The sequence below is a fragment of the Rhinatrema bivittatum genome, chromosome 4, assembly GCF_901001135.1.
Source record: "Rhinatrema bivittatum chromosome 4, aRhiBiv1.1, whole genome shotgun sequence".
In the NCBI taxonomy this organism is placed as follows: Eukaryota; Metazoa; Chordata; class Amphibia; order Gymnophiona; family Rhinatrematidae; genus Rhinatrema; species Rhinatrema bivittatum.
Genome location: NC_042618.1, coordinates 98,606,196 through 98,622,195, shown reverse-complemented (window position 1 = coordinate 98,622,195; position 16,000 = coordinate 98,606,196). Strand labels below are relative to the sequence as shown.

Here is a 16,000-nt window from a genome sequence, read left to right as displayed (position 1 = left end):
GATCTATGGAACTGTACAATTGCACCATGTTTCCAAATGTGAATAAAAGCTGAGCAAAATCCAAGTGGCTCAGCAATTTGATCATATGTACTAAGGGATTTTCACATTTTGTTTCTATGGGAGAAATACTTAGCTAATTTGCCCCACTTGTGATGGAGTGTATATTCTCAACTGGAAGATCTGGTCCTTGGGCCTGTATTAGCCAGATTCTAGGGAGTTCACTATAGATTCAGAAACCTGCTGAGTCACTGTTCCTACCCAGAAGAATCAGATAGAAAAAGGCATGTGAGAAAAAGGAGGTTGGTTGAGTCCTGAGAACCGGGCTGAAAGTTAATAACTCTACAGTAGGAGTTTGAATCTGCTGCTGTTTATATTATTATTTGGTGGGCTGACAGGCTCAGTGTGGCCTAGTCAGTGAAATAACTGATCATGTATATGTAGTAACTATCAGGCCCATACAGTAAACTGCGCAGGAGAGCTGGCGCTCCGAGGCGAGCGCCCGCTCTCCCAACGCGCACCCAGGCACCTCTCCTGGGCGCGCGATTCAGTATTTAAATTAGGGCCCACGCTAATAAGGAGGCGCGTCCCTAGCGCCTCCTTATTGGCGGAAGCAGCGGCTGTCGGCGGGTCTGACAGCCGACACTTAATTTTACCGGCGTCGGTTGTCAAACCCCCTGACAGCTACGGGTTCGGAACATGGACGCTGGCAAAATTGAGCATCCGTTTTCCAACCCGTGGGCCGCGAGCAGATTTTTTATTTTTTTTTATTTTTGGATTATGAATTAGTGATTCTCACATGGAATGACGGTATATAAACAGTTAAATAAATAAATAGATCTGATTAGATAAGTCTTCTACTGTAAAATGTTCTATTTACTTAGCTGCACAAGCTCCTTAGACCTCCATTTATTGTTATGGGGCAGCAAGCTGGAGTCAGAAGCAGGATAGGACCACAGGGCCAGTCTGGAGCTGGTCTTCTGCCTAACCAGCCCCCTCCCCCGCAAGTTGAGCCCTTGGTTTCTTGGGGCAGGTAGGACTTGCCTTCTTGAAAACATCATGGTGCTGGTGCAGAGTGGAAGCTGTGTACAGGCTGGGAGCTAGGGTCAGGCAGGGGCTGGAATCTAAGGGCAGGTACTGGCTGAGAACTGGATCCAGGTTGACTGGGAGCTCAATTCTTGCTTCTGTCAGTTCCTCATTTCCATCTTGGGAGCCCTGTTTGTCTACTGCTGCCAGAACTGTGCTGTGACCTCCATCCTGCAGCTCCCCTTTGCCTCACGGGCTTGTCCTGTCCTGCCCACTGTGACATCACTCAGGCGCTATCATAAGGGACTCAGCGTGCTGCTGGAGTGACACTTTCATCTCCTGCCTCTGACAGTTCCTCATTTCCATCTTGGGAACCCTGTTTGCCTACTGCTGCCGGAACTTTGCTGCGACATCCATCCCGCAGCTCCCCTGTACTGTGCAGGCTTGTCCCGCCTCACCTACCATGACATCACTCAGGCACCAGCCTAAGGAGCTCAGTCTGCCGCTGGATGCACCGTGCACCGAAGGTGCGCGATAAAGAGGCATGCCCCTTTGTGCACCCTTCTGCACCCTTTTTCCGTAAACGTCCGATGTGTATGGAAATAACCACAAATTCATACAGGTTGTATTCAGTTCATTTTCACCTTCTCAATTTAATTTATTGTGATATACTACATATTTTGCTATCATGGAAATCCATACTGTAACTAGCCATAGTAAATATGATAATCTCAATTTCTACCATTGAAAGCCTCCTCCCACCCAAAAATCTTCTCTAATTACCATCTTGCCCTCTATTACAGCTGCTACTCTAATGTTTACCTCTATCTTATTAATGATCTTTAATGCCCAATCTATCAGAAAAAAGTTCCCATCATTCACAATCTAATATCTATTCATTCTTCTGACACTGTCTTGATTTCTGAGACTTGGCTCTACGACTATGATACTAATCTTAAATACCATCTGTCCAGATGGCTACATCCCTTTTTCAGAACCATGACCTAACTAGTGTGGATGAGGTTTACTCGTTATTGTCAAGGCTTCCCTACATACTTGTAGGTGTTATGTCGACCGGCTGCGGAGCCCGCGACTGGTCTTCCTCACCCAGCGTTGCGCTGCCTTGCTGGGGGCGGACCCTGGCTCCCCAGCGATGCGGAGGTTGTTTCCCCGGCGCTACTCTCCTCTTCGTGGCTCTGCTTGCCACCGGTGGGGCTTGGAATGTGGTGGAGATGCCGCCGTCGTCTGCACCTTGCATCCGGTCCCCCTAGGCACGTGCTCCTGTAGTTCATTTAAAGGGCCCGCGGCAGGCTAGGGCTGCTGGCCCTTCCCGATGATGTCATCGGTCTGGGACTATTTAAGGCAAGCTCTGACAGTCAGAGCTTGCCTTGGCAACAGTTCTCCATGCTTCCTGTCGTGTGCTTAGTTGCTGCTCGTCCGTGTTCCTGTTCCTGACCATGTTTCAGCCTCTGTGTTTCTGTTCCAGTCCTTGTGCTCCAGTTCCAGCTTCCTGTTTCCTGACTACCCTTTGGACGGATTCCTTGGATTTAACCCTCACTTGTTACTGACCACGCTTTGGACGGATTCCTTGGATTTGACTCTCGCTTGTTCCTGACCATGCTTTGGACGGATTCCTTGGATTTGACCCTCGCTTGTTCCTGACCACGCTCTGGATGGATTCCTTGGATTTGACCCTTGCATGTTCCTGACTTTGATTCCAGGTGCCTGCCTTGACTTCAGTTTGAACCTGACCTTGTCTCTAGCTGATTATCATTGGACACTCTCTCCAGGATCAACCACGTGGAGGCCCGCCTAAGACCAGCCGGCCCCGGTACCCAAGGGCTCAACCTGTGGGGAATGAGGGCTGGTATTGGTGAAGCTCCAGTTGGCCTCTGCTTCCTGTTCGGCCCCACCTCCTGATGGTGGGGACCTGTGGGGGTTTCCCCCATGGGTGACGCCAACACTACTTCGGGCCAAGGGTCCACCTCCACAAAGATTGCCAAGGCCATGGACTCGGCGGAGCCTTCTACTCTCCAGGCCATTCCAGGCCTGGCCTTGAAGATCTAGGAACAGCAGCGGTTTCTTGAGGCGTTGGCCGCTTCCATAGAATGCCTCAATGCCTGATTAGATTCACACCTGGCGGATTTGGCTGTGCTGAAGGCCGTCCCTGGGCTTGACCTGAAGTTGCAAAAACTCCAGTCGGCCTTAGAACTGGTGGTAGCTGACGTGAATTGCCTTGCCACTCGCCAAGACTCTCTGACCCAACCTAGCATCCCATTGCCACCCCCAGCGGCTTCCATGCCAGTCTCTGATTCTGGTCGGGCAGTCCTTCCCTTACTGGCACCGCCTCGTTACGCAGGAGACATCAGAATCAGTAACCCTTGGTCTTGCTATGGTATCACCCTTATTTCTATTGCCAGCCTCCTTGGAACAACCTCTTATTTGTTTTGCCACTCAGGTCTTAATGGACTCCGGCACCAGAGGAAACTTTATTCAGCAGGAACTCGTAGACCAGTACCAAATCTCCACACTTCCCTTGACACCACCGTTGGCTCTTTCCTCAATTCATGGAGACTTCCTCCCCGGTTTGGTGACCCGGACCACGTGTCCTCTTACGCTGAGAATTGGGCCGGATCACACAGAACTCATCTCCTTCTATGTCCTTCCTAAAGCTGTGAACCCAATTAATCTGGGCCTGCTATGGTTACAAAAGCACCAACCGAGGTTTGACTGGGCCATGGCCGATCTCATCCAGTGGGGTCCACAGTGCTCGGAATCCCTCCTGGGGCCCACTGTGGGAATCCCTCCTGGCTCCTCAGGACCTCTCCACAATCTCACTCAGAGCTCCCTGCTGTGCCTGACCTCGCCTCCCGACGGTGTGGACTTGTGGGGCTCCTCCCCACAGGTGGTAACAACTCTCATCTCAGGCCAAGGGTCCACATACCCACAAACCACAACAGCAAGGATCAAATCCAAGGAATCCGTCCAAAGCGTGGTCAGGAAACAGGAAGCTGGAACTGGAGCACAAGGACTGGAACAGGAATCCAAGGAATCCATCCAAAAGGTAGTCAGGAACAGGAAGTTGAAACTGGAGCACAAGGACTGTTTAGAAACCGGTTTAGAACTGTTTAGAACCGGTAGATAGATTCTCCCCATTCGTTGATCGTGGCTACTGCTTTCCCTAACCTTCTTCCACCAAAGCAAAAGGTCTCAGGAGACTCAGACTAACCCTTGCTTCCTCCTGAAGAACATCTTGAGGGCTGTCTTCACACAGCTGAATGAACAGCTGATGCAAAGAATGGCTGAACACGAAGTTTTCGTAAAGGAACACAATGGAGCCATAAAGGGATTCGTATCCCTTTTGACCTACAAGGAAGGGGAGATCCAGAGTCTGCATGCCCTTCTGCAACAAGAGAAGGAAAAAGGCTCCCCTCTTCGGCTCTCTCCACCCCTGTCTGGGGCCACCGGTCGTTGTTCAAGGCAACTCTGAAATGTTATCCCTCTGTGTTCAGTGGGACTTCAGTCCACGGATCCGCATGAGCTATGGGACATTCAGTGCCCCAGCCACTCAGACCCTCATAAAAGGGGATTAGAGGAGGGGGTACTGTTACGTCGGCCGGCCGCAGAGCCCGCGACCGGCCTTCCTCACCCGGCGTCGCACCACCTTGCTGGGGGCGGGCCCTAGTTCCCTGGTGATGCGGAGGGGGGTCCCCCAGCGCTACTCTCCTCTTCGCGCCCCTGCCTTGCCACTGGTAGGCCTTGGAACGCGGCGGAGACACTGCTGTCATCTGCCCCTTGCATCCGGTCCCCCTAGGCACATGCACTCGCTCCTCTAGTTCATTTAAAGGGCCCAGGGCAGGCTAGGGCTGCCAGTCCTTCCCGATGGTGTCATCGGTCTGGGACTATTTAAGGCAAGCTCTGACAGTCAGAGCTTGCCTTGGCAACAGGACTCCATGCTTCCTGTTGTGTGCTTAGTTGCTGCTCATCCGTGTTCCTGTTCCTGACCAAGTTCCAGCCTCCGTGTTACTGTTCCAGTCCTTGTGCTCCAGTTCCAGCTTCCTGTTTCCTGACTACCTTTTGGATGGATTCCTTGGATTCCTGTTCCAGTCCTTGTGCTCCAGTTCCAGCTTCCTGTTTCCTGACCACGCTTTGGACGGATTCCTTGGATTTGATCCTCGCTGCTGTGGTTTGTGGGTATGTGGACCCCTTGGCCTGAGATGAGAGTTCTTACCACCTGTGGGGAGGAGCCCCACAAGTCCACACCATCGGGGAGGCGAGGTCAGGCACAGCAGAGAGCTCTGGGGTGAGATTGTGAGAGAGGTCCCGAGGAGCCAGGAGGGATTCCCACAGTAGGTAGACAGGCTGGAGATAATACCTGAGCAGAGACCCCTGAGGGGAAAGGTGTTAGGCAGGCCACAGAGCAGGAGGCACGAGATTGGCCCGTGCTGTAGGAGGTATTTCCGGAGAGGTAACTCTGAGGGGGCGGAGCTGTGCAGCGAAGGAAGTGCTGACACAATGACGAAGGCCAACCTGAGGAGCAGGGAATCCCAAGTCAGGTCTACAATGATGATGTAGGCTCCAACCCCGAGGAGCGGGAAGTACTGACAGTCTCTGTATAGCATGCGAAGCACTGCCCCAAGGAACGGGGAAGTGCTGGTAGTCTCTGTATAGCACGAAGCGCGACCCTGAGGAGCGGGTAAGTGTGGACAGTCTCAGTATGGCATGGGAGCACTGCCCCGAGGAGTGGGGAAGCCGCTGAGAAGCGAGGAAGCCCTGAGGAGCGGGGAAGCACTGAGGTAGAACTCCCCGTGTGGTAAAGGTTGTTCCAGGGTGCAGCCCCGAGGAGTCAGGGAGCCTTGCAGGGTAGGATGTCAGGAGGCACAGGGCCAGCCCAAGGAGCGGGGGAGGCCAGGAGACCAAGGTCCCTCTAGAGTGCGCACACTGGCCCCCGAGAAGTGGGTACCAGACAGAGTCCAAAGTCCAAGGAGTCCGATAGCGTAGCCACAGGAACACGGAGGCAGGAGCTTGTAGAGACATACTGAACTTGTTGTCAAGTCGGCTAGCTGGGGGCGAAGGTTTAGCTTAAGTACCTTGATCCGATGACGACATCATCAATCAAGGACGCCCCTTGAGGTTCCCGCCAAAAGAGACTTCAAAGGAGGGCCTGGTGGTGCGGCGCGCGCCTAGGAAGGCCCAAAGTCGACATGGATGGTGGTGGCATCTTGGCCACCATGAGGAGCCATGGGAATGCAGCGGTGGAGACTAGCCTGCGCCGCGAGCAGACCCGGGGAGGGCAGAAGAACGGTGCTGGATTGTAAGTAAATGTGGATGCAGCCATCTGCATCTGACGGGCATGACAGTACTCCCCTCTTAAGGCCCCTCCCAGGGGGCTTGGGTTTGTGAGGATGCTTGGCATGGAGCTGCCTAATTATAGTCCTTGTCCAGGATATTGGCCATGGGTTCCCAGCTGTTCTCCTCAGGTCCAAAGGCCCTCCCGTGAGAGGAGGTATTCCATTTTCTTCCATGTTCCTAATGTCCAGGACATCTTGGACCTGATAGGTGACATCTGCTTATGAGGACAGCGGTAGGGGGTCCAGTGGTTTCTTAGAAAGTTCCCTGAGAGAATCAGAGGTTTTAGTTGAGAAACGTGAAAAGGCATTGTGAATCTTGAGTGAGGAAGTCAACTGGAGTCGGTAGGTAATGGGGCCGAGACGGCGGAGCACCGGAAAGGGACCCAATATATCTAGGAGCAAGCGAGCTGAGGGGCAGCTTGAACCGAATAAATTTGGTACTGAGCCATACCTTATCCCCAGGTTGGAACTGGGGTGCTGCGTGATGATAGACATCAAAGGCCTGGGCAGCCTGTTTGAGCAGTTGGGTATTTTGCCACAATTGATGCAATTCTTGGGCAGTTGCTTGCGCTGCTGGAGATGCCATGGACAGTGGGAGCAGGAGTGGTAGGAAAGATTGGCATCCATAGACCACCTGGAAAGGAGAAGAACCGGTAGAGGTGGACAGATGGGAATTTAATGCGAACTCCACCCAGTTGTCCTGCCGCAGACTTACGTAGGCTCGCAAGAATTGCTTTAGAGTTCTATTGGTCCTCTCTGTTTGGCCATTGGCTTGAGGGTGGTAAGCCAAGGTGAAATCTAATGAAATATTAAACGTCTTGCAGAGAGATTTCCAGAAGCATGCAGTGAATTGAACCCCACGGTTAGAGAGAATAATCTTGGGAAGACCGTGGAGCCAGAACACATGCTAAAGAACAGTTTGGCCAGCTGGGGTGCTGTTGGGAGGCCAGGTAGAGCCACAAAGTGTGCCATCTTAGAGAAGCAGTTGACAGTGCCCTTTATGGTATAATTCCCATTGAAGACGGGCAAATACACTGTAAAGTCCGTTGTGATATGGGTCCAGGGCTCGCTCGGAGGCTTATGACGGCGCACGTAGGGCAGGACTCTACGTAAGCTTGGATATCCTTTCGAATTGTAGGCCACCAGTAGTACTGCTGAAGAGTGGAGAGAGTCCTGGACTGACCCGGATGTCCAGATATCAAAGAGTCGTGAGCCCATTGCAAAACCTTCTGTCGTAGCGGGCGAGGAACCACCGTCTTTCCCGGTGGTACTGGAAAGGTGGTGGACAGAATGACCTTAGCAGGGTCTATTATGTGCCGAGGGGTATCGGGTACATCCTCTGTGACGAAAGACCTGGAGAGGGCGTTGTCGCGACCATTCTTATTGGCTGGGCGGTAACGCAGTATGAAATTGAATCAAGTAAAGAAGAGGGACCAGTAGGCCTGGCGATGGTTTAAACGCTGAGCATGATGTAGGGTCGCCATTCCTCAAAGGCTAGCTTGATGGCCAACAATTCTTTATCTCCTGATGTAGCCTCAGGAAAAAAAAGAACTGGGGTGTAGAGTGTGAGTAGTGGAGTACTGACTCAATACGGCTCCTACTCCAATGTCGGAGCATCGACCTCAACCACAAATGGGCACGTAGGGTCCAGATGGCAGAGATAAGGTTCTTAAGGAAGGCAGACTTGAGATCCTGAAAGGCGGTCACAGCTTTGGGTGATCACTGAGAGGGGTTGGCCCCCTTGCGAGGCCGTGAGTGGTATGGTCAGAGTAGAATAACGGTGAATAAAAGAGCGATAGTAATTGGTGAAGCCAAGGAATCTCTGGAGAGCCTTGAGGCCCATAGGTTGAGGCCAATTACGGATGCTCTTCAATTTTTGAGGATCCATTCGAAACCCCTGGCTGGACACCACATAGCCGAGGAAAGGAATGGTCTCTTGTTCGAAGGAGCACTTCTCAAGCTTGGTGAAAAGTTGATTATCTCGCAGCCACTAGAGGACACGAGAGAAGTCCTGGTGATGGCTTTGAAAGTCTTAAGAACATAAGAACATAAGAAAATGCCATACTGGGTCAGACCAAGGGTCCATCAAGCCCAGCATCCTGTTTCCAACAGTGGCCAATCCAGGCCATAAGAACCTGGCAAGTAGCCAAAAACTAAGTCTATTCCATGTTACCATTGCTAATGGCAGTGGCTATTCTCTAAGTGAACTTAATAGCAGGTAATGGACTTCTCCTCCAAGAACTTATCCAATCCTTTTTTAAACACAGCTATACTAACTGCACTAACCACATCCTCTGGCAACAAATTTCAGAGTTTAATTGTGCGTTGAGTAAAAAAGAACTTTCTCCGAATAGTTTTAAATGTGCCCCATGCTAACTTCATGGAGTGCCCCCTAGTCTTTCTACTATCTGAAAGAGTAAATAACCGATTCTCATCTACCCATTATAGATCTCTCATGCTTTTAAACACCTCTATCATATCATATGTATCATATCTTGCGAGAAGACTAGAATATCGTCGAGGTATACAACTAAGCACTGGTAAAGCATATCTCTGAAAACCTCGTTCATCAGGTTTTGAAATACTGCAGGCGCGTTGCAAAGCCCGAATGGCATCACACAGTATTCAAAGTAACCATCACATGTGTTAAAGGCGGTCTTCCACTCGTCGCCCTCGCGGATCTGAAACAGATTATAGGCTCTGCGGAAGTCTAATTTCGAAAAGATCTTTGCTCCTTGAAGCCTGTCGAAAAGCTCATAGATGAGTGGCAGTTGGTAGCGATCCTTGAAAGTAATTTCGTTTAGGCCTCGGTAATCCTTTGTAAATTGCTTAGACCTACACATATTGTATAGGCTGCATAAAACTTTTTAAATAAATAAATAAATGCAAGTATAGACTGGAAGCTGGATACAGAGCTGGAGGATAAGGGCAAGGCCTAAGGGCAAAAGGACAAGGGCAAGCCTGGGAAACAGACAAGGGATTGGACTGGGCAGTGCAAGACAGAACAAGTACTGGACAAGGAAAGGACTTGACAAGGACTGGACTTAGATTGAACAGGTAACAATAAACAAGAAAGCCCAAAAGGGCACATGGCTGGCTAGGTGAACCTAGCAAGCCCAGAGGCTGTAAGGTAAGGCAGAAAAGCCTAAAAGGGCACTCAGCATGGCAGGTAGGCCTGGGAGGCTGAAGAGCAAGGCCAGAAGGCCTGGAAGGACCACATGCAAGGCCAGAAATCCTGGAATGACTCAAGGCAAGGCAAAGCAAAAGGCCAAGAGAGGGTACAGAGCACGGCAAAAGGCCAAGAGGGCCACAGAGCAAGGGAAGAGTACAAGAGAGGCCACAAGGCAAGGCAGGAGGCCTGGGTAGGCCGCAAGACAAGGCAGGAGGCCTGGGTACAACCGCAAGGCAAGGTAGGGCCTGGATAGGCTCCAAGGAAAACAGGAGTCCTGGGTAAGCCACAAGACAAAGTAGAATATTGAGAAGGAGGTGGCCAGGTTAGAGAACCAAGGGGACTTAATGAAGAGGCAACAAGGGATTGGACAGGCTGGGTTAAGTAGGGCTGGAGCTGAGGCATTAGGTGATCAGGATAGTTGTGACTTGCGCAGCTGGAAACGAAGCTTGCCGAGGACCCCTGGTGGAGGGGAGGCTGTGCAACAGGTGAAACCATAACACATATCCACAGATAGTTTGTGTGCTGTGTGGACCAAATACACTGGGGAGTGTTTTTCTCCCCTTTTGTGCCTATGTTTATAATATGCTAGGCAGATTTAGTTTCCATAAATTTCCTTATATATGCACAGTGAGATAAAATCCTTATGAAAGCATGACCCACGCTCTAGTTGGCTTCCATGAGCAGCTGTGTAAATATGGCACACGTTTTGACTCCAGTAGGGCGCAGGATAAAAGTCATTTAAAATAAATAAATAAATACAGTATCTTTCAGACTCGTCTGGTACTTCGTACACTAGGGAATGTTTGCTTCTTTTTTTTTTCCCCAGGATGTTTTATGAACATTTGGAAGACTTTGTCATAGATTTGATTCTGACTGATTAAAGATAAGAGACTGTTCTTAAAGCTCAAACCTCATTTATTCAGAAGTACAGGTTGATACTCTTATATTACATTTGTACTTGTAAGATATAAAAGTTTTTAGTCCACTGCGAGGTACAGTACAATATGTGTGACTTATCTACATGTACATAGGACAAGAAAGGAATTCAATGAACCATTGCAATTTTTTGTGGAGGGTGTGGGAAAGAAGGAAGATATTTTCTTCTGGACATTGTAGCTTTCTTTTTCTTTCTGATTTCTGCAGCTGTCTGAAGAGTTTATGACAAGGAAGCTTAAAATGCTCCATGGAAATTGACATAATACCACTAAAGAGAAGAACTAAGTATCCAAACTGCATATTTGAGTGCAGAGACCTGTTAAAACCAATACCTTTGCTTACAGATGTATTTCAACCTACTCAATGTTAGAAGCTGACTTAGCTGAAATGCTCCCTGGAGGTATTCAGCAGGTATACACCTTCAAAAGCAAAAATACACTTTTAAAACTTTTTCAATTGAAAGTTTTCTTCTCTATAATTTGGAGCTGGTTTCCAGGTTCTGCATTCTTGGCTCTTTTTGGGCAGATTGTGAAAAGTATTATGAAGCTGTTGAAGAAGTGTGTAGTTCCCTGGTAAGAGTGGTGGGGAAAGTAAACATGGCAAGCTCCTGATCAGTCGTGGAGATAAGCTTTAATATCAGAGTTACAGTATTTTAGCACCCTGCACATTTGGGGAGCATGTGTTTTGCATTAGCTGGATTGAAGTACTTCTGTCAGCACCATGTTGTAAATAGTGTCCTGTAGTTGATTCACTGCTGCTTATGCCAATCATGAGGTAACGTGTTGGATTCGTGGACCCTTGGGCCGATCGGAGCCGGTGGAAGAACTGCTGTAGTTGCGTGCAGCAGTGACCCCGACCGGGAGGCGGCGAGGACAGACGGGCAACTGGCCGAAGGTGGGACTCTGGGAGCCCTATGCGACCAAGAGCTCTGGCGAGGAAGGAGGTGAAGATGGTGCCGGCACTGCGTTGAGAGAACCTTCGCCCTGGAAGCCGATCCTCCCCCGAGAGGAGCTCGTAGGAGTTCGGCCGCTGGGACTTAGGGGATTCACCCTGGAAGCCGGAGTCCCCCCAGGAGGAGCCCGTAGGGACCCGGCCGCTGGGACTTAGGTGGGCCCGCGGGGGCCTGGTCAGCTGTAGTCCAAGGTCGAGTGCCGAAGGGTCGTTGCTCGCCAGTCCAGAGTCAGGAATCAGTGGATCTCCGAAAGCCAGTCCGAGGTCAGAAGCCAGAGGGTCAACGTAAGCCGGTCCGAGGTCAGAAGCCAGAGGGTCAATGCAAGCCGGTCCGAGGTCAGAAGCCAGGAAGTACCAAAAGCCAGTCCGGGGTCAGAAGCCAAGAGAAAACGTAAGCCGATCCGAGGTCAGGAGCCAGAAGAAGACAACAAACAGGAACGCAGCAACTGGAGACAGGAAGGAACCTGGGAACCTCGTTGCAAGGCGATGTTCAGGTCAGGCTGCAGGGCTTAAGTGCCCTGGGGGCGTCTGACGTCATCCAGGGGCGTCCCCAAGGTTTCCCGCGCTGGCCCCTTTAAATATCAGAGAGAGACGCGCGCGTCTAAGGGGTGGGGCTTAGCGCCGCGAGGCGCCGGCTGCTCCGGCGAGGCAGGGAAGCGGCAGGAGAAGCAGCTGCAGACCCGGGCGAGCTGGGGAAGCGCCGGGCCTGCGGTCGCCGGCGTCCCCGGGGCCCTGGGGAGCGCGGGACCCGCGCCAGTCCGCGAGCCGGTGAGTGGCGATTCCGGGGGCGGCCCGGTGCAACATAACGTTTGAATGTTGAGGATACTGCTTGAACTAGAATAGACCCAACTTACTCGCTTTCATATGATACTTGTTCTTGGAAGTCACGCGTAAGGAAAGAGTAAGGTCAGCCTTTGTAAGTATATCTGCCACTAGGCAGGACATTAATAACCAATAGAATGACACATCAGAACAACCTGAAAACATAAGAAGAGGCACCCCAATACCAGAAAAAATAGCAGAATGAAAAGGAAAAGTGGTTGGTGTAGAAAAACACCAAGCAATTAGATGTGCATCGACAGCACCTCTAGGGGTATCATATATGCTTAATGCTGGCCAAGGACAAAAAGGTCTATGGAACCAGAACAAGTTTACTTTCATGTTCAAATTTTGACAAAATAATAACCAATGCAATAAATAATAAATATGCTTCTACTGTACTTTTGTTTGTAGACACAGCTGATGATGCGGAATCATCAAACCCAATTCCTGAGAAGACGCATGATACAAACACCGTACTGGGAACTGAGCTCAGAAAAGACTCAGAAGCCCAAATAATTACAGCACTGCATGCTAAGGAGGAGGAGGAGGAACACCTTTCAACTTCAGTCAGTCAAGAGGATACAAAGAAACTTGTATCAGAGACTCCTGTGCAGTCTTCAGGCAACATTCCCTGCCATGGTGAGTGTAAGGTTTGCTGACATAGATATGATATGCAATAATACAAGCATTGTAAAATGAGAGGAAGCCATGCTAGATTTCATAGCAATGTCCTTCAGAGGTGGGGCCAAAAATTACACACAGGAGCAAATCTCCACAGGACAGAACAGAATGGAATATTACCCAAATCAACCCAAACATGCATTTTGCACTATGCAGCAGGACAAATCTCTTCAGATGTTGAAACTCTTATGGAGCTTAGGAATTTTGCTGAATAGAGGCTTAGAATGGGTTTTCTAATACAAGCAGAATGCAAAAAAAAAAAAAATCCCACACGTTTAAATAACCAATATGATTTGATAAGTACAGTATGTGCCTTTTTTTTCATGTCAAGCAGAAGATGAATCAACATTTTGGATGCTTCAGTCTTTGAATACAACTGAAATCTGCAGTATTGTAAAGCATGTCTTAGCAGCAGTGGCTACCCTCTTGCAGAAGGTAAGTAATGGTTTCAGTATCTGCAATGGCAAAAGTCATAAATAGTTCCTGTTTATTTGTTTTAATGGAGCAAGGTTTCAAAATACAGTAACTTCTAAATTCTTGTGCTGCTGTTACTTGGGAATAAATTATCAAATTATCTGATAGATTAATAGTAAATTCTAGGTACATAATTGCACCATCACCATGGCACAGAGCTATCAGCGATACTGTAGGTCTTACGTCTTCAGAGAACTCAAGCTTTTGAAAATTTCACCATACAGAAAGGCCACAGAATCAGAATCCATAGCTGTTACCAAACTTTTTTAAGCAAAAACATTTTTTGTGTGTGTAGCAGGAAGTTTTAAACCCTCTTCTGTGGCAATGGTTCTGATATCATTCTGTTTCCAAGTAAGGTCAAGAGACAGGGCATTCATCCCCTTATTGAACAGATACTTAATCTCTGTCAAAAGACGAAATTCATGGCTCAGAGCCCATGCTTGAATCTTATTAAAAAAGAGGTACCCTGTATGCTAACTAGGGATGTGCATTCATTTGAAATGAATGGGTAAAACGGGATGAATGAACCTGTTGTTGGTTTGTTTTAAATGAGCCAAATGTGAGTCAGGAAAAACAAAAATGTTTGTTTTTTGCAAATAGTGCACACTATTTACCAAAAACAAATAAAAATGACCCCCCCCCCCCTGAAATATGAATAAACATTTTTTAAATGAGACCTCCCCACAATTTTTTTCCTCTGCACATCCCTATCGCTAACATCTACTTCTCTCCTTATTTATTACATTTATATCCCACCAATACATTCCCTGCAAATGTAATCTTGGTAGTGAAGGGAGATAGTATTTAAATCAAGTACTATTGCATTTAGTCAGATTTGGAAATTGCATCCTGGATGGCAAAAATATCATGGCCTGATTGGTAGTGGTGAGATATAAAATGATCTGGTGGTCATTGTTTTGTAAGCATATTGAAACAGAGAAACATAGAAATGACAACAGAAAAGGACCAAATGGTCCATCCAGTCTGCCCAGCAAACTTATGATAGTATCTGCTGTACTGTATAGGTTACCCAGTGCTTATCTGTTTCCCAGACCATAAAAGTCAGGGCCCTCGGTTGCTGTTTGAATCCAATTCCTTGTTACCCCCGTGCTTATAAATTTCCCACACTAGCCCTCGTTGATTGTTGTTGAATACAATTCCCTGTTATACCTTGCTGTTGAAGCAGAGAGCAATGTTTGAGTTGCATCAAAGTATCAATCTTATTGGTTAAGGGTAGTAACCGCTGCATCAGCAAGTAAACCTTATACTTGTTTCCCCAGACCGTAAAAGTTGGGGTCCTCGGTTGCTGAATGAATCCAATTCCCCTTTTCCCCCATGTCCATTGAAGCAGGAGAGCAATGATGGAGTTGCATCAACAGTATCAAGGCTTATTGGTTAACGGTAATAACCGTCGCACCATCAAATTACTCCATGCACTCTTTTCTTCATTTCCATCCTTTAGCCTTTAGGGATCCACAGTATTTATCTCATGCCCTTTTGAATTCTTTCACTGTTTTGGTTTTCACCACCTCCACTGGAAGGGCATTCCAGGCATCCATTAACCTCTCCATGAAGAATATTTTTCTTTGTTGGTTCTGAGGTATCCTCCTTGGAGTTTCATTTCATGATACCTAGTTCTAATGATTTCTTTTCAATGTAAAAGGTTTGACATTTGCACATAATTAAAAAACCTTTTAGGTATCTGAAGGTCTGTATCATATCACCCCTGTACCTCCTCTCTTCCAGGGTATACATATTCATATCCGTCAGTTTTTCCTCATAGGTTTTCTGATACTGACCCCACAACATTTTGGTAGCCCTTCTCTGGACTGCCTCCATCCTGTCTCCATTCCTTTTGAGATAAAGGCTCCAGAACTGTACATAATACTCCAGGTGAAGCATCATCAAGGACCTGTACAGGGAGATTATCACCTCCTTTTTCTTACTAGCTATTCCTTTTTCTATGTAGCCTAGTACATGACTCTGCACCTCTTAGCATTGAATTCCAGCTGCTAAATCTTCAACCACTCTTCAAGCCTTCGTAAATCACTTTTCATTCTCTCTACTCCTTCAGGCGTGTTCACTCTGTTACAGATCTTGGTATCTTCTGCAAATAGACAAAGGTTACCTTCTATCCCTTCCGCAATATCGCTCACAAAGATTTTGAACAGAACCGGTCCCAATACTGATCCTTGTGGCACTCCACTTAACAGAGCTCTCTCTTCAGAGTAGGTTCCATTTACCATTACTCTCTGTCTCCTATCAGTCAACCAGTTTGTAATCCACTTCACACCTTGGCGCTCACTCCGAAGCTTTTCATTTTGTTCATAAGCCTCCTATGTGGAACAGTATCAAAAGCTTTGCTGAAATCCAAATAGATGTCATCAAGTGCTCTTTCTTGTGCCAATTCTCTAGTCACCCAATCAAAAAAATCAATCAGATTTGTCTGACAGGTCCTTCCTCTGGTGAATCCATGCTGCCTTGGGACTTGCAACTTACCAAATTGTAGATAGTTCAGTATCCTTTCTTTCAGCGGCGTCTCCATTAATTTTCTCACCAACAAAATGAGGCTAACCGGCCTGTAGTTTCC

General features: G+C 48.3%; 1 protein-coding gene across 3 annotated transcripts in view; it reads left to right on the top strand.

Moving 5' to 3' along the window:
• Positions 1–16,000, top strand: part of MIA2 (MIA SH3 domain ER export factor 2) — a 316,566-nt gene that overhangs the window by 71,274 nt on the left and 229,292 nt on the right. For all 3 annotated transcript variants that reach the window (XM_029598487.1, XM_029598488.1, XM_029598489.1), the window contains 2 exons: positions 12,667–12,894; positions 13,271–13,371. In XM_029598487.1, the coding sequence (XP_029454347.1) occupies positions 12,667–12,894; positions 13,271–13,371 (329 nt within the window). The remainder of the gene's footprint in view (positions 1–12,666; positions 12,895–13,270; positions 13,372–16,000) is intronic.